Source organism: Aspergillus novofumigatus (assembly GCF_002847465.1).
Source record: "Aspergillus novofumigatus IBT 16806 chromosome Unknown P174scaffold_2, whole genome shotgun sequence".
NCBI lineage: Eukaryota > Fungi > Ascomycota > Eurotiomycetes > Eurotiales > Aspergillaceae > Aspergillus > Aspergillus novofumigatus.
In genome coordinates, this window is record NW_020194275.1 from 2,351,605 (window position 1) to 2,376,447 (window position 24,843).

Genomic DNA, 24,843 nt, shown 5'->3' on the forward strand with positions numbered 1-24,843 from the left:
GAATTATTTATTGTTTCAGGGGTAAGACTACACCATCACAGCTTTAGTTCTGCATGATTTCTGTGTGATATACAACTATCAACAGAGCATCAATCGTTGGTCAATGAATGCTACTTGTCCATAGTAGAGGCGAGGTACATCTGTACATAGATCGAGTAGATCCTGTGAGTGAACAGAACTATGGAGAAGTTCAAATACATGTGCATTTACTTAGAGCTCTATAAATATCGATGAGCAAGAGGTCATGACGATAGAATTAAGCCAGACTACATCATGAGACGACATCATGCATCTCACTTCATAACCGAGAATAATTGGTATATCACCTATGTAAGTCTCAAGGACGGGTCAATGTTGGGCGCATCACGTGACTGGGCACGGACCACATCATGAGAGCCGAAAAGTTTCTTTCGAAATGCCCGGCTGTCCTTCTTCCACTATCACCAATACCAGTGCTGTACTTCACCACCACCACCTCGCGGCTGACATTCTTAATACTAGAGACGCTCAATTGGTCGTGTGCAAGCTGTATAAGGCCGTGCCTGCGTTGTCCCTGGCTTTGTCCCAGAGCAACAATACTTCCCTCTACCTGAGACCTGATTGAAAATGCCTCCCCGAATACAAAACCAGGTGGTCTCGGGCTCTCTCCTCCCTTACCTCTCCTCCTCTACTTCCTCGACCTCTTCAAACTCTTCCACATGTATCTCCAAGCTCTCACAAACATACTCCTCTCGTTTCTTTTCCTCCTCGCCCGCCGCTCAGACCAGACTGCGGAATGAGATGTTCGCATGGATCAACAGCGAAGGTGCTCAACTGAAACAACACACGCCAGGGCGGACGAATTACATTACTCGTCTCAAGGGCAATGCCGGCAATCGGCCCTTTCCTCTGAACTCTAATTTCGTCAGTGAGCCCATACTCAGCGAGGAGTTGCGCAATGAGATCCACCGGCGGGTTGTGGACAGAAAGCAGAGTGTGCGTGCCGTCAGTGTTGACCTTGGGGTGGATATGCGGCGAGTAGCTGCCGTTGTTCGGTTAGTAGAATTAGAGAAGCGATGGAAACAACAGGTATGCATACTTTCATTTTCTTTCTGCTCCGTTCCGGCTCTGTCGGCTATTTCCCTGGTGCGATGGCATGGTACAATGATGAGAACAACAAAAAAATCGATTAGTCTTTAAGACCCCAAGCATAACCTGCTTGGGAATGCTTACAACTCCCATATCTGATTTGTGCCATTGCCTCATTTTCTGTTGAAATTCTCGCGTCTCTGCAGCCTTGGATTGCTCTAACACGATGCTTGAAATTTCAGGGAAAGTCGCTAGCATTGCCATACGCTCGTGCAGTCCACGAGATGGTCCCAACCACACCCCTCCGCAATGACCTGGACGCTCGACCCCACGAGTCCATCAACGATCTCCCAGTCCACCGCCTCACCGATCCTCAGATCTTCTACCCCGTCTCCGAGTCCCGACAATTCACCCGTGTTGACGCCGGTCGCGTGTTCTCCGCCGCGCCCGCCCTGCCACACAAAGAAGTCGAGCGCGACGTGGCCCACCCCGACGAGGCCATCAGCAAGATCACGCAAGACCCAACCCACATCGAGCGCGTCGGTAAGGGCGACGATGAGCAGCAGGTCCTCCAGCCCGCGGACGTGCGTATCCCGCACCCGCACCTGGTTTCCCACGAGCGCCAGATGAAGTCGAACCCCAACGAGTTCCGCGAGAACATGAAGCTCTACCGCGAGCGGCTCCAGCAGGAGGAGGCGATTAAGCAGGAACGCAAGAGACTCGCCAAGGAGCGCGCCGAGCAGCGGCTTGTCCGCGTGCAGCCTGAGGCCTCGCGGTTCGAGTTCCGCATCAAGGATGTCGTTGTCAGTCGCGAGACGACGGGCACGGATGGTCGTGGTGCCCGGGCGCCCGGTCGGAGATACGGTGTGCCTACGTACGACCGCAAGAAGGGACAGATCAAGATCCCTACTCGCGTGGAGGTCTAAGCCCAGTCTTACTGACACTGTTGATCTATATTTGATGAGGGGAGATCTCGTTCTGCTTCTGCATTCATGAGCTGCTCTCGGTCAGGGAAATGATGTACTGTACAAATATCTCGTGAAGGGTGTGTCGAGCATTAGCATTGTACTTATATTCTGCCATGTTTTAACAATATCAATACCAACCATGAGCTCCGAGTTCAACTCACAAGGGTGCCTATGCTTACTTTCGGTGTCAGTCGACATTGCAAACGTCGACCTCAACTACTTTGGTTACAGCTGAATGATGAAGTGCACGTACTGGTAGAAACATGCAACTGGTCTCATTAGACAATAGCATTGGAAACATTGGAACAGTTGCCAGTATCAGGATGTCAATCCAGTAAGGGCCTTAGGCTAACAAATAAAGGAGAATGCGGAAGACAATGCGGTGATGCATGGATTCACAAAACAACAAACGCAGAACAAGACATCTCCTTTCGTATGTGAGAGGATGTCGCTAAAGCAGTGGTAGTATATACAATGGATTCATGCCGCTCAACAAAGGAGATGTTGGTAAACACTGGAAATGGACGAATCAACAAGGTACGGGCATCATGTATGGTAGAAGGACTCGAGGAGTAAATGGCTATGCTGGGTATCCAATGGAAGATACAGAAAAGCGGGACATGTAAGAGACTGGAGGGAGGGAACAATGTGTAATATCAAACAAAGGAACTCTCCTCGTACAAACCATGTGAGTATAATGACATCAAAGGGAGATATTGAGGCCTGAGTTGCGGAGAATGCAACTGACTACGTAGCATCAAGAGCTTGTTGCTCCTCATCGCCAGAAGGTTCAGTCGGGTCACCAACATGCAGGGAGGTAAGAGGACTGGCCGGTGAATCAAGGGTCTCATTGCCCTCGCCACTACCACTTCCGGGAGGTTCCCCAGGAAGGATATCCACGGGCTTGGTCAATTCGGGAACGGTGGACTTGCGTTTGCCCACACCAGGACCTGCGTCAAGCTCCCGGGCCGTCGCGTTGACTGCTCCAGATGACGAGGAGGTCGAGGTTCTACTGGACACACCATTAGCGCCCGTCTGCAGAGGGCTGGTGAGACCTCCATCGGTGGGAGAAGGTGACTGGGCTTCGTCGGCAAATCCTCGCCATTTCCGCCAGCCTTCGAAGTCAATCAGAGCTTGCATGCAGCCCCATTCTGTCACCTTCTGCTCCAACCAAGGAAATCCAACGGGCTAAAGAAGGGGGGAAAAGTCAGCCATCCACCCCGAACAGGATGCGCGAAGTGTCAAAATGACATACCTTGGTCAAAAAGTCATTGCAGCCGGCAGCCAGAGCCTCATGCCGATCACTCTGCAAACTACTAGCGGTGAGAGCGACAATGATAACGGGACTCTTGAACAGAGACAAGTCATGTAGAGTATCCTCCTCAGACAGCGAAAGCTCCGATGATGATTGGTTCACTTCTGGCGACACAGAACTGGCACTCGATCGTCCCGAGGCCGTCTTGGTGAAGACACCGATCCCGTTCAGGCGCTCAAGTCTCCGGATCTCCTTTGTCGCATCTAACCCGTTCATGACGGGGAGTTGGATATCCATCAGGACCAAGTGAAACCCACCCTGGCGCCATTTCCTCACCGCCTCCTCACCGTTCGCAGCGCACTTCCAACGGACGCTGAGGCGCTTCATGAAAGCTTCCAGGAGCTTCTGGTTGATGATATTGTCTTCGACAATGAGGACGTTGATGGGAGGTACCGTGCCTTCAATAAGGCCACCAAAGGCAGCGTTTGGCGATTGGCCGTTGCCGCCCTTCTTCGGTTTTGTGGGACGCGGGCGCGGCGAGGCAACACGCGCTGGCGGCGTGTGCGTTTTGGTCTGAGGAGATTCCGGAGGAGGACCAGGCGGCGTAGGGACCTGGGGCGCTGCTGCGGGAGGTTGAGGACACGAGGCCATACTCGAGTCTACATCTAGTCAGTGAGGAATGAGGTCTTAACGGTCCAAAGAATAACAGTGAGAGTCCACGCGTACCTTTTGGATTCGGCGCTGTACCAAGCATTGTGGGTGAGTTGGTAGTATGTCGAGTGAGTGGTGGCCGGCGAGAATGTCGGTTTGCTCTATTGCCTGGTGAGGGTAGCGGAGGCGCCATACCCGTGGTGAGAATAGAGATTGAGGGGGCCGTATGGGCGTTCACGCTCGTAGATGAGGCCGATGGATGAGTGGGGGCGTCGGGGCATTTGGGTTCGCAGGCATGAGCGGAAAGTACTCGCCATGCTCGCCCGGTTCCGAATGGTGATAATAGACAGGGTGGCGCGGGGATGGTTTCGGCGTCCGCCGTTGAGGGATATCTATGACCAACGCTTCGTCCACCGTCTGACCACCAGGAAAATAAGTGTCAATGACCACACCCAACGGCTCCTCAGGACTCAATATCCGCTCGGGCGTAGACTGCCGGTTGGAGCCTTCTCGAGGAGAAATGCGGATCATGATATCAGGTGAATCAAATGTTCTCCCCAAAGAGTTCGCGTACTTCATGATAACTTGATCGCGCAGCTCGTCGACAAGCGAATTTTCCATGGTCGGTACCAGGGTGGCCGAGCCACCTGGCCGTTTGACCCAGATTTTTCGAGGAATCATCTCACCGTTGACTGTGGCAGGGTGGCCGTTGCTCAGGTCGAGGTTCTGAGAAGGCCCGAAACCCAGAAGACCACTGATCAAGTGTTGATGTGAGGCTGGAAGAAGCGACTGACGGCGGACCCCAATGGTGGGGCGCTTCGGAAACGGCGACGACGACGGAGGGCCGACGAACTGGGAGACAGATTCTCCAGAAGAGTCCTCAGCGACAGCACCCAAGGACGGAGTCAATTGTGGATCGAGTAGTGGCACGCTGGAATTTTCTCGGACTGGTCGATATGCTGATTGAAGCGAGCTTGCGCCAGCGGGCCCTGGCAGCGAAGCCGAAAGGGGAGGAGGGGTCCCCGACGCTGGATGTAGCAAGTCGTCGCCAGCGGGAGTCTGTGGTGTAGAGGGCTTATTGGCAAGCTCTGTGGTCAAGCTGTACTTAGGATCGGAGTCGTTGGAGCCGTTCCGGATACGTTCGTAGCGGTATTCGCCTTCTTGATCCCCGTCCCGCGATTGTGACTTCCCCTTGTCTTTTTCCTCGGTCGGCTGCTTGTGCCGAAGGGTCCTTGTGAATGTCGGAGACTGCTGAATCGAACCGTTCTGCGATCCTTCTTGATGTGAGTTTGCGCCCGATCGGTCGAAGTGGGTGAAGTACTGATCGCAGCCCGCTGAGGAACCAGTAGCAGGACCAGGAATCTCGTCGGGGGTACTGGGATGGTCGAGGGGTATGGAGGAAACTATGCTGTAGGCACGGGATTTGGCATCACCCTCTCCTTCGTTAGGGGTCAAGAGATGAGGAGGCAGGGAACAGGAAAGGTCGGAGGTTGAGTTGGGGTCGACAGGCGGATCCGCTCCGGCGGCCGCCTTTTTCTGAACGTTAACGGGTTTCTGATTCTGTTTTGCATAGGTCGTAGCCGTGGTCGATGATCGGCGCAGAAGCTTCGACTTGAGCAGCTGCGACAGGCGGCGGTCAGGCATGATGAGGATCCACCACAGTTATGTCTGATAGCTCAGCTATCAGATATTATTGCACGGAAAGAGAGATGAAATAATGAGAGACAGGTAGAAAGAAAAGAAATAAGGCGACAACCGAGAGAGAAAGTCTAGAACACAGACGACAACAAGGAAAAGGAAAAAACAAAAGAGAAGAAACGAAAAGAGCACTGCGCTGTCACCTCATTCTCTGCAGTCGTACAATATTATTTGTCTTCTATCGAAGAACAGCAGCAGTAGCAGCAGCTCAGCGGTCTGCAAGGCAGTTGAAGGAAGGAGCACTGAAGAGCGACAGGATTCTTTTCTCTCTTTTCTTTTTCTTTTTTTCAGCTCTTCATATTCGATCAGTGGAACCGACCACCCCAGGAGCTGAGATGCTTGGAGAATTGTGGTCGGGATGAGGGGAAAGGAGATGGTTGGAGAGGCAGAAGAAGTAAGTAAATAAAAAGGGAGAGCTTGGGGAGTGAAGCTCGTTACTACTAGAACATACAGATGCAGGCAAGAAGCAAGCAAACAAGCGAATCAATCCTAGCTGAGAGTGATCTTCCGGAAGAAACGGGAAAGTTGGAGAATCAAAAAGACAGAAACAGTAGATAGGATCTATCTAGGCTACCCAGGTACCTTGTATGACTCTAATTTACCTGAACAGGGATCCAGCGATATGACAGCTGGAAAATAAAAATGACGGACAGGAGAGAGAACGCTTGGACCATATCCTATTGTTATCCAACGGTTCACAGACTATGAAGTGAAAAGATGAAACAAAATCACGGCACTAGTTAATTTGATTTGATGAGCTCAATATAATAGCTGAACTGCTTGCTTTTTGACCAAGGCCCATCTTACTTGACTTCTTGAGGTAGACATTGAGTTGAACCTCGGTCTATATACAATTTTGTTTCTTGATGCATGGAGTGGTATTGGACAATTTCCAATGTTTTTTCTATCCTCTCTATTTCTATAGCTCACTAAAAGAAATCACTTCCACCCAGTCATGCCTTCTCATTCAATTCAGGCTGCTCAACGACCTCGACTGAAGCTTGCCGTTGGTCCACAGCAATCTGACTCTCAATATCGCCAGGACTCTTCTCAGCTTCATTCACCTGCTCAGTCTCACTCCTGTGCATACTCAACATCTCATCAATGCTGACGCCAGCAGCTTTGGCTTCTTTTCGTAATTTCCGGTAGCGAATGCGCCAAACGATATGGCTCGCGTAGATGCCGACTTCCAAGACGACCCTATCGCCTCACTGTCACTACCGATTCATAACAGCCATTGCTCCTAAACGGGTCTGAACTTACACTATGATGTACATGACTCCTCCGAGGATATCAAATGTGCCCTGTGCGGCTTCGAGCAGTCAGCTTCCATCCTCCGCCTTGGACCAACAAGCAGCATACCTAATGCAAAAAGAGAAAAGAGGCCACCTAGGGTATCAATGGCCAAAAAGAACCAATCTGCGACGGGTTAATCAAAGCGTGCCCACACCCAAAGCTTTGGACCACTTACTAAAGCCAATCACACGCCCGTCTCGCTTCCATAGCTCGAAATACGGTGGTAGAAGCCCCGACGCCAGCAGGACAGCCGCAACGACGCCGACGACCACATCTGGCCAGGTGACACCTTTATTGTAGGGTATCTATGTGATGATAAGTATTATTCCAGTGAAGGAGCCTTAACAGGTGCATCAAGCAGACATACTCGCAATGTGAGAATCAGCAACGCCTCAAGACCACCGAACAGTGCTGCCGTGCCAATTACCAAGGAGATTGCCTTGGTTTGGCTATAGTTGCTAAGGCACAAGATCAGTCCGGGTCCATGTTTGAAGATGAAAGGCGGTACCTACTGATTATAATATAAAACCTGGCCCCAGCTGACTAGCGAAAAGAAGCCGAATATCTGCGGCTGTATTTGCAACGGTATATTCACTTTCTGCAGTATGAAAGTCAGCATTTCTAGTCCCTCCCAATCAGGGAATCACTTGTACCTGGAGAATCAAGTATGCTCCCATGGGCACAGCGCCTATACTCCAAGGATCAGCCATCGAGCTCCGGAACAACGCAGAACCCAAGTGCAACATACAAGAAGCCCATAGAAACATCATAGACGGCGGCAGGCCGTCTGTCTTCTTCTGTCGCCAATTATACCATATTTGTGGGATCAGCTGAATGCACCAGAGAACCGTTCCGATAGTTCCTAGTACATTGGACGCCACAGTGACATTCTCAGTGTCAGCCATACTCGTATAGAGTCGGGTTTCAGTGACTATAAACCTGGCCACTCCAACAACTTGTCCCACCAAGTTCTGAGAGGATAGTTTGAAAACAATAAAGACGTAGACCCAGGGATTATATGTCTCGAACAACAATCATTCTTCCCCAAAAAACAAAATCAGAAACTGTGTGAATCTGTCCAGCCTTGCAGTAGAAGCACAAATCCAATGACGACTGTCAATGCAGGTCAATGCACAACAAAGCAAGCATCACTATGCCCTGTGCTAGATAGTTATGTGGTTTTGTTCAGTTCTGCATCAGAAGCTTGGTTGAAGACAAGAAAATCCCTTCAGCTCTACAGAGATAAGCAGACAAGCCCTGCACACCAAGGCCGGTACACGACTCCAGCATTTTCATGAGTTTCCAACTTTCCTTGAGAACAGTCAAGAATCGAGATCTCCCCAATGCGGTCTCCACGACTGCACACCAGACATAGCAAGGCCCATTTGCGTGGCAGCAAGTGTGGTTCTGGCGCTCGGGAAAGCCATCTCATTGGGGGATCCGACAATGGAGAACTGGAGATTGGTCTTGGGGACTAAGACTAGACAGGTAAACCACTGGAGAAGAAGACACCCAACCCACCGCCTGGGGAGCTAGACTGTGTGCCTTGACCTTGCAAGTCCGACTCCTGACTGTGACTTCTGAGGGCATTCAGCGGACAGAGAAGAGGAGGCATAGTCAGCTCTTTCCTGAGTGGACCGCTTCTCTGGTTGCCAGATGGTGGGGGCCTCGATTTAGATACGCCCAACAGTACCTCTCTCTACGAAATAAGCATAGATAGAGGCGTCCCACGACTTCATTGGGAGAAACATTCTGGTCGACATCATTTCCTGCTTGCTCTTGTTGTTTGAAGCTGTGGGAAGTTTCGAGCTCTTACATCACACTGAATGAAAATCATGGGAAATGTTCCGATGCTGGACGCAACGTCCCGCGCAGGTGGCACCTACTGAGCACCATCTCGAAGTAGTCGACATTGGGACTGGGATCTACGGCATTGCGATCTTGAACTTATCGGACATAATCGCACTCAACTAGAGATGATCTAACTCGAATGGCTATATATTGCTTCTCCACTACAAATGAATACTTTCGACATCTCTCTAACAGCAGGTGGGACTCCGAAAGGAATGAAAGAAGAACTACACATCGAACCGTTGAGAACACATCCGAGGCATGACAAATGGAAGACGGAACCATGATGATAAGCGCGCAGATGCCCGCTGAATGGTGATAAAAGATGGGGATAAAACAGCAGACTGAAAGAACGCATCACTTAGAACGGGATGCCACATTTAAAGCAGAATCCAAAAGAAACCATCAGACATAACATGATCTTTTCGCGGAACCAGATCTCAGGCCGAGTGATACTACTCGAAGGGTATCAAATACGAAAGCTTTTGCGACAGAATGGCGACAAAAGTAGGAATGACCAGAAGAACAAGAAAGGAAAAAAAGTGCACTCCAACCGAATCACAGCAAAATCAGGTAATTCGATGGAGCAATACCGGTCTCTCCGTTGGATTTTCTGGCCTGCCACCATCTGCCGCTGACATCCGACACTTCCAAGATTTCATGTTTGCTGAAACTAATTTCGTTGGCATCTTCAGGATTGGCATCGTAGGAATATATCGCTTTTGCCTTGTACGGGTATTCTGTTGGCTGCGGGACTTCGTCCTGACCGTTGTTGTTCCCAGCAACGTTGCTGGCAGACGGGTTGCCAAACCGAGCCTGGGACGAGCTGCGGTTTTCCGAGCCGGGAGCACCACCAGGATAACCTGACACCGGAGACGACGTTTCGAAGCCGTTGAGTTGGGCAGAAGTGTACATCTGGGGTGCGCTTGTCGACATTGTGTCTGGGCGAGGACCAAAAGCCGTAGACATGGGTCGGTTACCGTACGCGCCGCTGCTTTCCTTGTTGAGGGCGAACGAATCGATAAAGCCGCGATGCGTAGCTTGAGGAGACGATCCAAAGTAGAATATCCACACGACCTGTTTTAAGGTTAGTTTAGTATGAGAGAATGCTGCGACCGCCAGAAGGTCAATCACGAATAACTTACAATGACCATGGACAAGAGGATGAATCCGGCAGCTGCGGCTTGCGACGAGGATTCATCTGCGTAGACCAGAGTATTGACCGCCAAAGTGGTCAGCACTAAGCCTGTTGAAAGATAGCCCACAACCTGTTACCCATCAGCGCCGAGAACTCCACCACGACGTCGTGAAACATACCGCTACCCCATAGACGAGACCGGTATCCGAACCAAAAACAATTGTGACACCGATAATACAACAAAACATGTAGGCGACCGCCCACCACGAGTAATTGGGATAATCCGTCTTAATATCCGAGATGATTGATGCGATACATGCGATCAACCACGCAAGCTAAAAGATCGAGAATGCGATTAGTCACGAGCCACCTATGTCCATAATAACCCGCATTAGGGACGACGTACAATCGAGATGGAGACGGTCGCGAGCGCAAATGGGTCGCCTAAAATATTGCTTGCCCGAAACTTCGCCATTTTTCTCCGGGGCTCCGTATATGGACTCGGTTTATGAAAGGACGGAGAATGCTCAGAATATGCCACCATGAACGGTATTCGCTATATACACAGTTGTCGAAGCGGTTGGATGTGGAGAATTCGATTCTTGTTCGACTCGACCCGATCGTGATGTAACAGATATCACACGCGACAAGGCAAACGCAGGCCGATATTCTGATACGTTATTTCTTTCGTGAAGTCGAGATGGTATAAGTCGATATCAATTGAAATTGATCGTTGATTTAGGTGAAGAGAGAGACTTGAATGCAGAAAAGAATGAGACTGGGCACACAGTCAGTCACAACTCGCAACGCAAATGGAAATGTAAATGCGCATAAGAAAAAGAACATATAGATACAATTGCTAGTCGGCAACAGAACATTGTAATGAGGCAGCAGGGATCTGAGCAATGACAAGGGAGAGGAAATGAAGATGAGGTGACGTGTAATCGTACCTTGCGACACGATCCAGGTCAAAGCGAGTGTATGTCTTACGATGACGAAAACTGGTGCAGATGTCGGCGTGAGAAGATTGACCGAGTCAAATCGATAGTTAGAGATCAATCGAATCTAGCATGAGGTTGGTGGTATGAAACTGAAAGCAAGCGAGAACCCCTTGCAGAGACGCGGAGAGACAACAACAGCACCTGGCTGTAGGGAATGAAGGTGGTGTTTGAAACGTTAGTGGGAAGAAAGGAAGAAAAATCGAAAGATAATAGAAGAATCAAGGTGAGGAACGAGTGTAAATCGACGGGTGTAGACCAATCGATGAGGATGTCGAAGAAGAAAGATGTGGAAAACAAAGAAACGAGGACAGTATGAAGTTTGAGAAAAGATTGGTTAACACTAGTACCTCTCTAAGAACGATAGAATAAGAAGATGATGATGATGAAGATGGAGATTAACGGATGAAAGACAGAGAGCCTTGACCCAGTGTCCGGTCGGGAAAAGGAGAGTTGATCAGTGAGTTGACTAGTCTATCTACGGTAGTACATTCTCTGTAGTGGGAACCAAGTGGGTGAGACTTTATGTAGATATCTCAGGTCAACACGAGAGAACTAGGTAGAAATAACTGACCAACTACTTGTCTTTATGGGATCTAGATAGACCATACAAGCCCTGAAAGCCTTGCAAGATAACTACGGAGTTCGTCGGATCAGAGGAAAATCTAGACTACCGGCTACCTTACTTCTGGATCGCAGTAAGAGTGCAGTCGCAATACTTAAGGTAGGTACAAAGGGCAGCCCTGTACGGACGGGAGTATCATCCCCAGGAACCATGCTGCTTGTGGGCCATGCCAATGCGTTCCGCAAGGCAAACAGACGGACTCGTACTCCTTGAAAATTGAGACTTGACTTTGGTCTCAATGGTCTGGTCCTTTTTCTCTTTCATCTACGGACTACATAGGGATTATTAGTATCATTTCCCCTGGCAGGTCCGCCGACTGAAGAGGACGAGAAAACATAATTGGAAGATGGGCGAATTGACGGAGCACTAAGAGGGGCAGCTGGGGTAGGTGGAATAAGTGGATGTCACAAGACTGACCAATGCTCATTGTTTCTGTGGTTATTATTAGCGCACGTTCGGCAATGATCCTTTGTTATTTCCTTGTGTCATTGCGACGTTGCGCTTATCCTTGTATGCTGATTTTTTCGTCAAGGATCCTCCAGATAAACAATGAATCCATATATGGAGTAGCTCTGCAACGTTTGAACTTACAGTCAACAGGCTCACAGACCAAATTTGAAACCAGCAATGTTGAGTCGGAACCATGGGCCCAGGAATGAATCAAGATGAGATCTCGGAATTTGGAAATTAGGAGTGCGCCAAAATCGCACCATGCACATAATAATGGGTCCTACTTAGCGACCGAGCTACGCAAAAGTTTCAAAGCCAAAAAGAAGAGTAAAAGAACCATTCCAGTTTCGGCCTCAGCAATTGTATTTTGTTTAACCGATCTGCTCATGCTCTGAAGGTTCTAGACCTTTTTCTTTTATGGTGAGGCTGACGCATGTGGCACAGTGGTATCCATCGAGTGGCGTAACACAGAAGCAGCGAAATGAGGATTAGCATCCGTTAATCTACGAAACATGCGTATTGCGAATTGAATCAATCTTCGCTAGATCCATATTAATTTCCAGGAAATTTGCCTTTGACATTAAATAATATCATCATGGTGGAGCAAACCACCTGAGGTTTCAGCATGATCGTCGTCTTCCTACTGCGTGTTCTAGATCCTTCAAGGGAAGTCTGTGTATGGACTGGGATGCCGGGCAGTCCGGACAGCACGGCTCATTATTCTTGATCCACACGAGGGTCGCTGTGAAGCAATGCTTGTTGATGCTCGCAGATGGGATGAATGCGAAACACAGCGATAAACCGCCTGGAGACTTCAGCGAAACCGTCAGCAACCTTGTTCGTTGGTTATCGAACGCCACTGGCATCTCATCTCACTTTGGACGATCCGTCCCAAGTCATTGTTCTTCGATCTTTTGCTTGATAGGCATAAGCGTCTTCGAGTGCTTTCCCGACCTTGCGAAAACAAGCTATCGAATGCTGATATTCGACATTCGGGAAAGCGCGACCAACTGTCGGGGACTGGGAGCACCAGCGGGAAAAAGAATGAAAAGCGGAGATCCCTGCGAACCATCCGGCTTGAACTTTTCGTGAAACATCTGTTTTCCCTGGAAAAGCATTTGTTTGAATGTACGCTTGTATATCGCTCTGGTGATCTTCTCGATCGGAGGCGACAGTCGGGTTATGTCAGCCAGGGTTTCAAGGGTTCAAATCCAAGGCTGAGGTATGACACTCTCATTGAGTGCAAGAGCGCCATGGCAGCAACGATTAATAGATCAGTGATCCCTCTGGGCGCTCCGGGAGCTGCAATGAAGGGTCAATGTGGTATCCTTGGTTGGCACCAAGATGTCGCATGGCCACGAAGCCGTTGGCTACACCATCTGGACCCCTGGTGTAGATGTACATCATCATGCCCAGCATCGAAAAGGGATCATACACCGTGATGAAAGCCTTTGCGCCGGCAACACGATTTCGCTTCTCGCGCCAGGAGTCATAAACCCTGACCAGTTCTCTCTGCACGTCCAGGTCCTCACCCTGCGCCGGTACGTATAAACCCAAAGCGACGTTGCCTTTGCTCGGACTGAGCAGTTGCTTGCTTTGTACGATGATCCGTTTCCCCGCTCTCTCGTTCAATACATCATTGGTCATGGGATTGAGCAGACGCTCGGTGCCGAATTGCATGGTCGTCCATCCATGTCCCTTAGCGTATTCGGTAAACACTTCGCTGGCACCGATGAAAGCGATACTCCATCCGTATCTCTTCCGGTACTCGTTGAATTCTGCGAGGACATCGGCGAACCAGTGCTTCTCGCACATCGGATCGCCCATGACCAGAGCAACTCTGTTATGCACTTTGAACGACAGAGCAGCAGTGCGCGCTCTATTTATGAAGAATTTGTACCTAGGGTCGAGAACACTCATATGGGAGACCCGCCCGTACCTTGTCACTAATTCCTTGATGGCATCAACAGCGGCGAGATCGTCAAGCGTGAGAATAGCCGCAGATGCGTGACCTGCGCTTTGCGAAGTTGATATTGATATAGGTTGTTCGCTGGGGGAGGATATAGAGTGCCCTGAACCGCGCAGTTTGGCGCTTTTTATCTGTGGCACACATTCTTCACCCTGAGTAGCGTCATGGAGCGTGCGGCTGCTACCGCTACTGATGCTAACAGACGAAATATCGACAGTATTTGTCGGCTGATCAAGCTGACGACTCAGGATTTCACTGATCTCATCCAGCAGGAAGGTCTTCTTTGTGGCTGCCTGCTTCTGTGGGTACAACGCTTGCATCTCTTCTCACCCGTCTCCTTTTTCGGCATGGAATAAATATGGTAAATAGACTGCTGTACAAATAGCAAAATCAGGATCAGGGCTACTTTGAAATCCGAGGTGTAATTCACAACCAGTAACTGACATATGTGACACTCCTAGGATGGCGGGGGCGAGTCTATCCTTATATTCGCAATTGTGGATTAGAAATCCAGTGCCTCCCTTCGTCCAGGGACTCAATTCCCGGACTGCGACCTGAGTTGAGACCGTACTCCATTCTTGAAGCACGACACGCGGGGTACGGTAGGCAGTCGAGTTCTGCCGATATGGATTGGTCTATGGGAGTAGTAAGTTTGGTGGCAACTGGTCAGTCTGTGGAGATTCTACGGTAGGCAGTAAATAGCTCAAAGCTTGAGACCCTGGATACGTGGATTGATGTCCGCGGACTTGAAGGTCCTCACTAGTAGGCAGTGCAACTGCCACGGTGGCCCATTGCAGGCATCAGAAGTGTGACTGGGAGATGTGGAGGTCTCCTGCTGTGCTATATAACTCTCAAGTATATAAGAGGGAAAGATCAAGTATCAAGCCGAGCAAAGGCTGTTGACGGGTCGTCAAGAGAACTGTGAATTTGGACCCTGAGCGAGCAGGCAATTAAGGTACCGCTAAGCATCTCTGGCGCCTTATTGGGCTTCTTGGCATGTCCGTACGGCATTTACTTAGTCATACTACATACATTACTGTTGCAATCGTTCTTCAAAGATCATGGTTGGGTTCTTCAGATAATATGGTTGACCAACGGGATTTGAATTCACTCTGACCTAGACCGCCCAAGCCCAGGCTGCAGCATATCTTACCTCTCATGTCTAAGTACATGAGCTTGTTCTATGATCCATGGGCCAAGCACATCCAGAACCATGGATGTGAGCATACGTAAGGGACGAAGAAGGGGGTAGGAAATGGTGCTGTTTTGACAAGGTGCCTTTGGCCCTTGTTCTTCGTTCTAAAGGGAAGCAAGTTTGGACCTTGGACCATGTAGATGCATGCGGGATATATATCTTCATTTTGCCAAAGGACTTATCATGTTGACTTAGTATTGGATAGAAGGCGAGAGATGCATGTAGCAATGAGACAATCACCTCCATTCCATTTTAAATTGAGAGGTACCAGCAGTGACAATTTTCTTTGCCTGCATTCATTGGCACGTCATAGCCGGCTGCCGATATCAAAACCATGGGATGCGAGAAATTCAAAGCTCTATCAACGACTACGACACAAGACGTAGCAAAGCAAGCAAGATGAAAGCAGAGGCCAGCTAGCTCAAACTTTCAGACCTTCTGGAGACAATGAACGGATGAACAGTGGCATTTAGCCTCGCTCCCTTTACCGAAGCAACAGCAACCTTTCCGTCTCGAAGAGATCTGGCTGCATATCCTCAGCGAACATGTTGGTGTGCTTGGTCGCAGGATGAGTAAATAAAATGGACCAGCAGAAGAATGTAAAGCGTTCAACTGATGGCCCGAATCTATCCACATGAGCTCCAGATTCAGACTTGTAGAAGCCAAGCAGTTCAAAACACAAAACGCCCAACCAACAGACACAAAAGAATGGTATCATAAAAAGTCAAAAGTCAAGCCGCAAAAAAGAAACAACACACACAATCAGCCTCATATCTCTCCCGCCCTTCTCTCCCTCACCACCTCCTCCCTCTTCACCTCCCGCTCCACATCCTCCAGCCGTCCCTCCCATTCAGCCCAGCACTCGCCGCTCCCCACCAGCCCAACCTCATACCAGCGCTGCAACACCCGCGCAGTCCGCACGCGGAGCTCAGATATCTCCCTCGCCTGTTCCTCCTGGGTACGAGCCAATTGATCGAGACGCGGCTGCAACTGGACGAGAGACGCAGACGCCTGGGCGTCCGGGACAGGCAGGTCATTCAACGAAGTGAGTCTAGACGCGGTCTCCGGGAATGCGGAAGCGTACGAAAGGACAATCGAGGCGAGGTTCTGGGTTGTCAGATTCTCCGGGACGGATTGCGGAGGTGTAGGGCGGAAGAGGTCGGGGAAGCGATCGTCTGAATTTGGTCCTGTTAGTTTTGGTCCATCTGCAAGCTAGTGGACAGGGATGGTTACGGAGCTGGAGAACATCTCGTACAGCGGGGATATTCCTGCTGAGGTTCTCGAGGTTCTTTTCTAGACGGAGGAGGCGCCGCGAGACCGTGTCATCGAGGGAGGCGGGTTTGGCGGGCGCGGTGGGAGTGCCCGTCCAGCTTGCATCGCCTGTGAGGAGGTAGGTGAGTCGTTGGAGGCGCGCTTCCAGAAGCTCAATTGTGGCTCCGGCTACCGCCTCATTTTCGAGAGCCATTCTACAGGAAGCAGGTGACAATTGATGTTTGGGATATGGGTTTCGGTCCCTGGGGCTAATGCTCTGTGATGGGTGGAGAATGGGTCTGGTGATGCAAACAAAACATACAAGCAAGACGGGGGGCTGGATCATGCCAACCGGGTTATCTGCTGTTATCTACTATCTATCGAACTCATAAATGGTATGCACTTTTCGGCCATTGTGGTTTAATGTACTGTTATATATCGACAGGGAATAAACAAGACAAACCCAAACAAGGCAACGCCGAACTAGACAGTGAAACAATTGTAGTCGTTCATTGCCCATAGATGGTAGCAGGTATCTCGCGCAGCCCCTTCGCGTCAAGTCGACAGACTATGGAGTTAACGAACTTGACATAGCCCTCCTGACTCGTCCCACACTCTATGAATGAGTCATAAGCCACCTTGAGAGGGAAAACAGTGGAAGCCGGTCCGAAGAATTTCAATTCATCCTGCAGCAGGTACTCCATACTGTGGCAGATCCGCTTCGAGAGAGTAAGAACCTGGTTCTGCTGGTACTCCACACTGCAGAACTTTGCGGGTATACAAGGTTCCACAATACTGCTGAAGGTCGTCCTGAGTTTGTCAATCTCCTTGAGACAAACGATATGAATAGCCCAGAGGTGGGTCAAAACATTCGCTATGGTAATGCTCGGAAACCAGAGAGTGTGGCCTGTAATGCCAGGATTAATCGCCTGTGCTGCTTGTTCTCCTTCGGACGATTTCTCGTATGGGCCCCCTTCTTCGCGCTCCAACATTTGCTCCCATTGCTCGAGCCGATTGACCCATTCCACAAAAGCGAAGCAGACTTCGGTGACATTCTCAGCTGAGCTGTCGTCTGGGTTGACCATGAGCTGGTCAACCGCGTGCAAGTAATTCGGGATAATTGCAACTCCACTCAAGAAGTCCTGCATGAGCGATGTGTTAGAAAATGCAAAGGGTATAGATGCCCATTGCTTCTCAGCAAGAAAGGTTGGCTCGCGAAAGCGAAATGCGTCAATGACCTTAACGTGCGTCAGACAGCTGATAATTTCTATCTAGACACTGGCCATAAATCATACTAACCAGGAGAGGTCGGAACCCTACGAAGAGCTTGTGCAGCAACCCGGCCTGGTAATGATTAGGTCCATGGGCTTTCATCAGTTGACCCACGCCTTTGATGTGGGTTGAAATTCCCGGTCCCATTCCCGGAAACATGCCCTATATATGAATACTTCCTGATTAGTACCGCTCCGGTACCCTTCTGGAATAAAGTATCTCACCTCAGCTAAGCTCAAACACATGATAGAGGCGGCTAGTTCTGCATTGAATGGCTGACTTTCCGCCGCCAACTGCCTTCTCAAGGCACAAACCGCTGCAGAATAAGCCGTTGTAGCGTGCAGACTAGAGACTTTCTGAGGATATTTATGGGAAGCAATCGCAAAAGCCAGCGCTTTCAGCGAGAGGAAGAAGACGCTTTCCTGACTCGAGGTATTGGCAAGACGCGGGAGAACCTCAACCCAGGAGCCGCAGACCCGTGAGCAGCCACTGTTATTCGAACCGTAGGACAGAAAAGGAAGCTCATCTTTTGGAATGTAGTTTTCGACCACAATAAAGGCCAAGTCTTCAGGTGAAGCTGAAATGATATCCGGAATCTTTATAGTAGTGAAACTATCCTGAGCAGTGGCGTCATGTGAGATCCGCCGCGGAGGGGTACTCTTGACTGACTCTCGGCCGGAATGTGACCCGCCAGCAGCTCCATTCCGCGAGATCTTATTTGGATGCGATGCCTCAGTTGAAGGTATGCTCTGCTGGACGAACGTCCACTCCTGCGGGTAACCCGGACACTTGCGCCCAGTAAGTGTGCATTGGCTGCATTCCGGGTGCTTCCCATCGCACTAAAAGATAAGAGCTATAGCATTTGCTTGAATCCATTAAGAGATCATGCGGAATCTTACCCCTAATTTCCTCTGTCTACAGTTTCCGCATACTGACTTCTGCTTGACTTTCATGACGTTATCCACCGATCGAGGACATCGCTAGGCCAGATAACGATCTGTCAATTAGTAACCAACACTTTTAGTCATAGTTGTAATAATGAAACCAGATGAGCCTTGAGACATTCGTTACTCCGCGCATAGAGTGTGGTCGGAATCCCACATGGCACTCCGCATGAGGAGTGCATGAGCTGATGGATGCCCAGTCAGCCACCCACTAACTGTATTTGGTTAAGGGTGTTTCTCAGTTGAGTTGGCGGTCAGCTACAGACCATACCATATATGAATGTATAATCCGCCGAGACCGATATTGTCACAGCAGTCCTTTTGGGATACCGGAAGAAAGACGCACAATCCCCGAGCGTCTTGCCATGTAAAGCTTACATTTATTTAAAAGGGGCCGGCGCTTGTGCGAGGCTCCTCCGGGAGATGGCTACTATAATCTATATAAACACCAGCGCCTGCCGCATGCTCGGTGACTTATGAACGCCCAGAGCATCATTCTATTTTCACATGAACCTTCGAGCGTCGGCACTCGCTTCCTTCTCCTACCAGGCCAAGCGAGTAAAGGGCCTGTAAGCTTCACAAGTTCTTTGGATATCACCTTCATCGGAACCGCAATGGCCATCATCGACTTCGATAGCGTAACCTTCCTCACAGACCCGATGTTTACCCCAGCAGGATGGAATGGGACACAGAAATCGCCGTGCTCAAGAACACTGAGTCACGGGGCTTAGGCTTAAAGAAGCTTCCGCCGATCGACGCCATGTAGCTCAGCCACGAGCACCACCCAGGTAACCTCGACGAGTTGGGCCATCGCGTTCACACGGCCGCAAAGTCTTGACCAATAGCTATGGACCCGCAAGTTCACTGCCAAACTGCTGCAGGCGCTGAACTCTGATGTCCTTGTTCCGGTGCACTGAGAGTCTTGACGGTTTTTTCCTTAACTTCGAAAGGAACTTGCGCAGGCCCTTGAAGCTGCAGGTGTACAGCATAAGTCGTGTTGGTTGACTCCGGGCCAAAGAAAAGGTTTCATAGGACTGTCATTTCCATGTGCATACCACTTCGACTGAACACAAGGCAACAGTGTGATGTAGTAACAATACCGTGGATTGACTCCTAGATTTATCGAACAAGTAGATCTGTTTCATCAGTCATGATTCGTCATAGTTGGAAATAAGTCTATCCCACGGAGAGTGACACTCTCCTTTTAGGCATGTTCATTAATCGTTCAGCCTCTTGCTCTCATCTATGTGGAGTCCATAGTTCGAGATGGTTGCGCAGCCCCAGCTGCGCTCAATAAACCCGGTCTACCCCTTTCCTGCATCTCCTGCCCAGATTCCATCTCATCATCGAAAGACGGAATCTCATAGTCGAATACGTTCACTTTTCTACTGGCTGGCGGATCAGAAGCCTCCAGTTGGTGGTCTTGTCCCTCGAGATGAGACGGAAGACTCGCCTTCGCCAGAGGCAACATTTGCATTTGACATTTGCCCTCCATGGGATCTCCAGCGGCTGCTTCATCAAACTCCGCTTCGAATGCCTGATTATCCGCATCCACAAAGGCCTACATTCTGATCAGCCAAAGATTCCACACACCATCATTAGGGTTGGCTTACTTGAAGTTCGGCTGGCAGCGGATTAGCCTGAACGCTCATCGCGTTAGAATTTGCATAGACGAGAAGGACATTTTTGGACTCTTCGCGAGCAGCGTGAAGCACTTCGATTTCTCGAACTTTGCGCGCAGTATACCCCACGACATCGGCAGTGCTTGCTGCAGCCTTCCCATCTCGATTGGTCTCTGCCCGTCGGGCCTTTGCATCGTCGGTAGAGAAGCTTATTCGCCACCATTGCCACTGATCGCCTGCGCTTGGCTGTAGATCTGTCGCTTGCTCAGAGTTGTGGGATGTGACGGGTCTGAGGACATAAGTTATATGTGGCTCAGTACACACGCCGCGCAACGTGTACCGATGTTGTGGTGGTTCTGTAGGTGATTCCGAAGGTTCAGTGAGGAACTTGGAGTAGTTCCGAAGCGCTTCGACAGCTTTCTGTTTCCTGTTCTCCAATTCTGCAATGTACATTGTCAGCTTAAGCATTGAAACCAAAACTTGTAAACTTACCTTTCAGCTTGTCTTCAATTTTGCTTGAGAGATCTCTCAACTCTCCGGCCAATCTTTGCGCCTCGGCGTTTGCTGCTTCCGTTGTCAAAGTCAAGTCACCTACTCCATTGGCAAGACTTTTGGGCAAAGTGAAAGATGCAGCAACGGCGGCTTTCTCGAGTAGCTCCCTAGATCCAAGCCCTCTATGAAAGACCGATTTCGAGACGGAGAAGCGATTCATCAACGCTTCTAACTTGTTAATCTCTTCGTAGACTTGAAGCCGTCGCGCACGAAAATCACGCGCTAGGTCCTTGCAACTGGCAAGGTACCGATCCGGGTAGAAGACCGCCGGTATCTTCACATCCACAGATTTCGCTGAGTCGGAGCTGTCCAATTTGATCATCAAAACTTCAGCCACATGTTCCAGCCATACATCATCTAGCTCTTCCCCTGGTCTGTCGGACCAGATGGTCCGATCTAGCACATCGTAGAGAGTTTGACCGTGATCGGGCTCCACGAATGGGTCAAGGATAAAGAACTCTTTTTGGATTGGCGTGTCATACACCGAAAGGGGACGCTTGAATGCGTTTGACGAGAACACTGTTGCCAACTGGTTTCCCGGATCCGCTCTGACGGCGGCTTCCTGCCATTTCTCCAAGAATTGACTGATGCCGCTTTCGGAGTCATAAGATACCATGCTTTTCAGGCTTGAAAGAGCATCGACGCCACCGAATGCGCGGTTTGTCGCATCTAGAAAAGCAACAAGTCTTTGAGTTTCGTAAAGGATGTCGTCCCAAGCCGTGTCACCGTCTTGCGCATCTTGCATTGTGACTATCTTAGGTAAATTGATCGGCTGACCGTTCCACCACTGCGGATCATGACCGTACTTCGGGAGGACCTTATTTCGTAGAAGAAGAGCCTCTCGTGCCAAAGGGATTGAATGCAAAATAGTCAACAACCCACCCAGGTACAGATTATCCTGGGATGGACGAAGGAACGCCGGTTCGTCTGCTACTCTCCTGCGGTCCGCTGGGTCCGGGCTGATGGTTATCTCTTGCGCACTCGAATTGAAAAGAGTCATTGCCCATGCGCCTTCATCGTAGTGATCCCGCGTGGCTTTGCCGAAATTCGATTGATTGGAGCTGGTGATCCCCATCTCCTGATGCCCCAGGTTCTGGTTCAATGACATTGCCACTGCTTCCTGCAGTTCACGCTCCTCCTGTTCGGCAAGTGTCATACCTGTTGCCTCCGCTACACCTGAGAATCCACCGTGTCAGCGAAGCGGCGCAGCCATCCTTAATGAAGCACTATACCTGCAGCGCTGTGAGCAGGATCCGTTTTATGCCCTTGATACTGCGTGGCCCGTGCTTGCTCATTCAAATTCGACATCGACGGGGGCCGCGAAGGAGGAACGCCAGAGGATGTTCCGACAGCAGGGTCTGACTGTTCAATCTGGAAGGCTGCGAGGCAGGACTGTTAACAGAGCCGCTATGCTAGTATCCGGTGGGCGTTGGTATGGACATACAGGGTACTCTCTCGTCATGTTGAAAACTACCTGCCTAGAGCGTAGCAAGTCCGGGGTCAGTCTCAATCTCATAAAGCTCAATCATCTCCAAGAGTTACCTCTAATTGGGGCGGTGTTGGGTCTTCGAAGTATGCGTTGATAGCTTTATTCGAGTTAAGGTCGTTGGCCTGCAGAGTGTGTCTGATGTCAGCGTGCAAAGTATAGAACGGTGGCCTATGATATCTGCTCACCTTCAGAAATCGTATTGCATGCTCCCGCGATGTGCTTGTGAAGTTCACAAAGTTCGTGATAGCTTCTTCTGACGGTTCGGAGGCCATGCCGTAGCTCGCACAGAGAAACCGCAGAGGATTGCAGACGAATAATTGGCGATTAGGGCAACAGAAATCTAGTAAAGAGCAAAGAGATCAGAAAGAACGAGGGCTCAATGAAGGAGCTAGTAAGTGGGGAGTTGTCTGTTTGGAATCTTTGGATGTCTCCAGTTAAGCTTCCCACCACATGACATCCGTCAGCCAAGCCCACTTCCATTGCCATCTTGAGGAGGCCTGGATTTACAAGGAAGAACATTCACACAGCTAACTCTCTTCCGCGTCAAGAAACAATGAAAAATCCAGTATAATTAGAAACGATCAAAGAATCGTTCAATTTCTGGAAAATCCATAAAGAAAACTTAAACTGGACCGCGATGATAAGAATAGGAACAAAGGAGGTTCTTTTTCACAGTCCTTATGGACGTGAAAGGTACTCAAAGAACCATGTGAACGAAAGATGTTTCAGATGTCACAATTCCAAGGATCATATTCAATGCTTTGTTTTGCTTGCAATGTTATACGCCATAGGAATTGACATTTAATCCCTTGTGCTTTCTTTCTCAACGCTCGCTCAACATCTTCGTTGTTGATACTGAAACCGACAACTGGCAGTCGACAACATCAAATTCCGTCCTCTTTTCCCATTACTTCTTCAGCTCCAATTCCCAAGCTTCAGGTAAGCAACAAGACACAATGGCGGAGAAGAGACGCGCGCCCGACGACTATGTGGAGGATCTGACAAAACGACCTGAGCCAAAGACGTTCAAGAAAGTACGATTCCAGCTTCCTCGGAATGAAGAAGGCCTTCCTGAGAAAGACGTTCCAGCTACAAATACAGATGACGAGCTGATGGCAAGAAGGCGTGTAATGCGCGTGAAGGAGCTGGCTCACGATATTCTGGCTGCGATGTACTACGACATCCATCGACTCTGCTGGCTCCGCAATGACCTCATGCACAACCGTATCGAACGCTATCCGGACCTACATTTCTACAAAACTCAGCATCAAGAAGCAACCTGGCTATTAGACAGAGCTATTCGCCAGGAAATGCTTGCAAAGGTAGGCCAGACAAGCGGTCACGATTGGACTTACGTATCGAAGCAGGAAGCACGCCGTGTTGGTCAATTCATTCGACGATTGAATTGGAGGATATTGGCCATTTGTGCACTCTCAGAAGCCTTCCGTTTGGCATTTTATAACGAAGATCAAAAGGTCTGGGCAGTTTTGATGCTCAAGATCAAGGAAAACTGGGCCAGCATTGACGTCTTTGCGCAGTCGCGAGGCTTGGACTGGCAAGGCCAGCTATTGAAACATGCGGACAAACAGATACTGGGGCTTCAGCACGCACTGATCCCGAGGTCCGATGTGGCTCATGACCACTTTCATCATATGGTCCTTGCAAATGGCTCTTTTCGAAGGCCTGTGTACGAAGGGCAGAGCCAGATCAACATCAGCCACGGGAATATATTCAATCCCAGCTACTTCAAAGACAAGAAAGACCCCACGATTCGCGTTCACGACCGCGACGGACCTTGCGATCTCTGTTATGCAGAGCGCGAATGCAATTGCAGAATACCTCGCCCGATTCTTGCAATGTGTTTGGTTGAACTTGTTGACTATCCTCATAAAGGAATTGGAGTAAGGGCTCTGGCCAGATTCAAGAAGGGAGACATCCTCGACGAGTATGTCGGGGAGCTTCGGCCTGTAGACTACAAGGATGATCGTGTATACGCTCTGCTGCACGAATCCAAGATGACTGAAGGTCATCCACTCGCTTTGATATCGGCGAAACGGCATGGGAATTGGACTCGGTACCTCAATCACTCTTGCAAGCCGTCGACGACGTTTCTCAAGATGACTGTCGGCAAGAGAACCATTATGGCCGTCCAGGCAGTCAGGGATATTGACATTTTCGAGGAGATTACTATTGATTATGGCACGGGCTACTGGAAGAATAGGAAGTGTCTTTGTGGGGAACCTGGTTGTTGCTCGCAGGCTGCCACCGAAGAGGAGACTGAGGCTTGAATTCTCATCAACTTTTCTCGTTAGTGCATTGATTTTGCACTTTACAGCACTTGTCATGTTTGGGTGATTGCGATTAATATTCAAGTATTCATAAGAGGTTTTGTATCTAATGATCAGGTTGTGGGTTTGGTATTTATTTGCCTTTGATTTACTGCTTCGGCTAGCCTCGGACTCCACTGAGATCTCAATGCCTTCAGATAGTGTAAGCCTAGTGACCCTAGCTTACTCCACTAGGACGAAGCCATTATGCTACCCCATGGTAA

The 24,843-nt window shown here is 49.7% G+C and overlaps 10 protein-coding genes across 10 annotated transcripts; 3 read left to right on the top strand and 7 right to left on the bottom strand.

The window, feature by feature from the left end:
• The first annotated feature begins 443 nt into the window (after positions 1-443).
• Positions 444-2,187, top strand: P174DRAFT_438889 (mitochondrial 37S ribosomal protein mS45). Its single transcript, XM_024826657.1, has 2 exons — positions 444-1,068; positions 1,311-2,187. The coding sequence occupies exons 1-2, from the start codon at positions 607-609 to the stop codon at positions 1,992-1,994; spliced, it is 1,146 nt and encodes a 381-aa protein (XP_024685694.1). The 5' UTR covers positions 444-606; the 3' UTR covers positions 1,995-2,187.
• A 118-nt stretch (positions 2,188-2,305) lies between these two features.
• On the bottom strand, positions 2,306-5,586 carry P174DRAFT_510193 (putative response regulator; the record flags this gene model as incomplete). Its single annotated transcript, XM_024831648.1, has 4 exons — positions 2,306-3,224; positions 3,292-3,950; positions 4,018-4,181; positions 4,253-5,586. 4 exons carry the CDS (start codon positions 5,584-5,586, stop codon positions 2,784-2,786), a joined length of 2,598 nt encoding a protein of 865 aa, XP_024685695.1. The 3' UTR covers positions 2,306-2,783.
• Positions 5,587-6,593: 1,007 nt separating this feature from the next.
• On the bottom strand, positions 6,594-8,312 carry P174DRAFT_448769 (PQ-loop repeat-containing protein; the record flags this gene model as incomplete). The annotated part of the gene is made up of 8 exons (XM_024828787.1): positions 7,685-8,312; positions 7,590-7,624; positions 7,449-7,534; positions 7,304-7,394; positions 7,112-7,241; positions 7,003-7,059; positions 6,904-6,952; positions 6,594-6,840 (listed from the first exon to the last, which is right to left on the bottom strand). Exons 1-8 carry the CDS (start codon positions 7,839-7,841, stop codon positions 6,594-6,596), a joined length of 852 nt encoding a protein of 283 aa, XP_024685696.1. The 5' UTR covers positions 7,842-8,312.
• Positions 8,313-9,245: 933 nt separating this feature from the next.
• sho1 (osmosensor SHO1) lies at positions 9,246-10,774 on the bottom strand. Its single transcript, XM_024832511.1, has 4 exons — positions 10,332-10,774; positions 10,105-10,260; positions 9,933-10,055; positions 9,246-9,864 (listed from the first exon to the last, which is right to left on the bottom strand). The coding sequence occupies exons 1-4, from the start codon at positions 10,467-10,469 to the stop codon at positions 9,346-9,348; spliced, it is 936 nt and encodes a 311-aa protein (XP_024685697.1). The 5' UTR covers positions 10,470-10,774; the 3' UTR covers positions 9,246-9,345.
• Positions 10,775-12,509: 1,735 nt separating this feature from the next.
• On the bottom strand, positions 12,510-14,287 carry P174DRAFT_510196 (uncharacterized protein; the record flags this gene model as incomplete). Its single annotated transcript, XM_024831649.1, has 3 exons — positions 12,510-13,155; positions 13,230-13,300; positions 13,339-14,287. 3 exons carry the CDS (start codon positions 14,285-14,287, stop codon positions 12,967-12,969), a joined length of 1,209 nt encoding a protein of 402 aa, XP_024685698.1. The 3' UTR covers positions 12,510-12,966.
• A 1,194-nt stretch (positions 14,288-15,481) lies between these two features.
• Positions 15,482-16,687, bottom strand: P174DRAFT_402116 (putative nuclear distribution protein RO10). The gene is made up of 2 exons (XM_024823945.1): positions 16,396-16,687; positions 15,482-16,337 (listed from the first exon to the last, which is right to left on the bottom strand). Exons 1-2 carry the CDS (start codon positions 16,625-16,627, stop codon positions 15,931-15,933), a joined length of 639 nt encoding a protein of 212 aa, XP_024685699.1. The 5' UTR covers positions 16,628-16,687; the 3' UTR covers positions 15,482-15,930.
• Positions 16,688-16,812: 125 nt separating this feature from the next.
• Positions 16,813-18,774, bottom strand: P174DRAFT_402118 (uncharacterized protein). Its single transcript, XM_024823946.1, has 4 exons — positions 18,585-18,774; positions 17,910-18,524; positions 17,713-17,847; positions 16,813-17,651 (listed from the first exon to the last, which is right to left on the bottom strand). Exons 1-4 carry the CDS (start codon positions 18,636-18,638, stop codon positions 16,923-16,925), a joined length of 1,533 nt encoding a protein of 510 aa, XP_024685700.1. The 5' UTR covers positions 18,639-18,774; the 3' UTR covers positions 16,813-16,922.
• Positions 18,775-18,958: 184 nt separating this feature from the next.
• Positions 18,959-19,616, top strand: P174DRAFT_99778 (uncharacterized protein). The gene has a single exon (XM_024832512.1). The coding sequence runs from the start codon at positions 19,106-19,108 to the stop codon at positions 19,358-19,360; it is 255 nt and encodes an 84-aa protein (XP_024685701.1). The 5' UTR covers positions 18,959-19,105; the 3' UTR covers positions 19,361-19,616.
• A 256-nt stretch (positions 19,617-19,872) lies between these two features.
• P174DRAFT_428579 (uncharacterized protein) lies at positions 19,873-22,564 on the bottom strand (the record flags this gene model as incomplete). Its single annotated transcript, XM_024825520.1, has 7 exons — positions 19,873-20,190; positions 20,243-20,691; positions 20,744-21,979; positions 22,036-22,195; positions 22,248-22,277; positions 22,346-22,414; positions 22,478-22,564. The coding sequence occupies 7 exons, from the start codon at positions 22,562-22,564 to the stop codon at positions 19,873-19,875; spliced, it is 2,349 nt and encodes a 782-aa protein (XP_024685702.1).
• Positions 22,565-22,825: 261 nt separating this feature from the next.
• P174DRAFT_438899 (SET domain protein) lies at positions 22,826-24,708 on the top strand. The gene has a single exon (XM_024826658.1). It carries the CDS (start codon positions 23,249-23,251, stop codon positions 24,578-24,580), a length of 1,332 nt encoding a protein of 443 aa, XP_024685703.1. The 5' UTR covers positions 22,826-23,248; the 3' UTR covers positions 24,581-24,708.
• Positions 24,709-24,843: the final 135 nt, after the last annotated feature.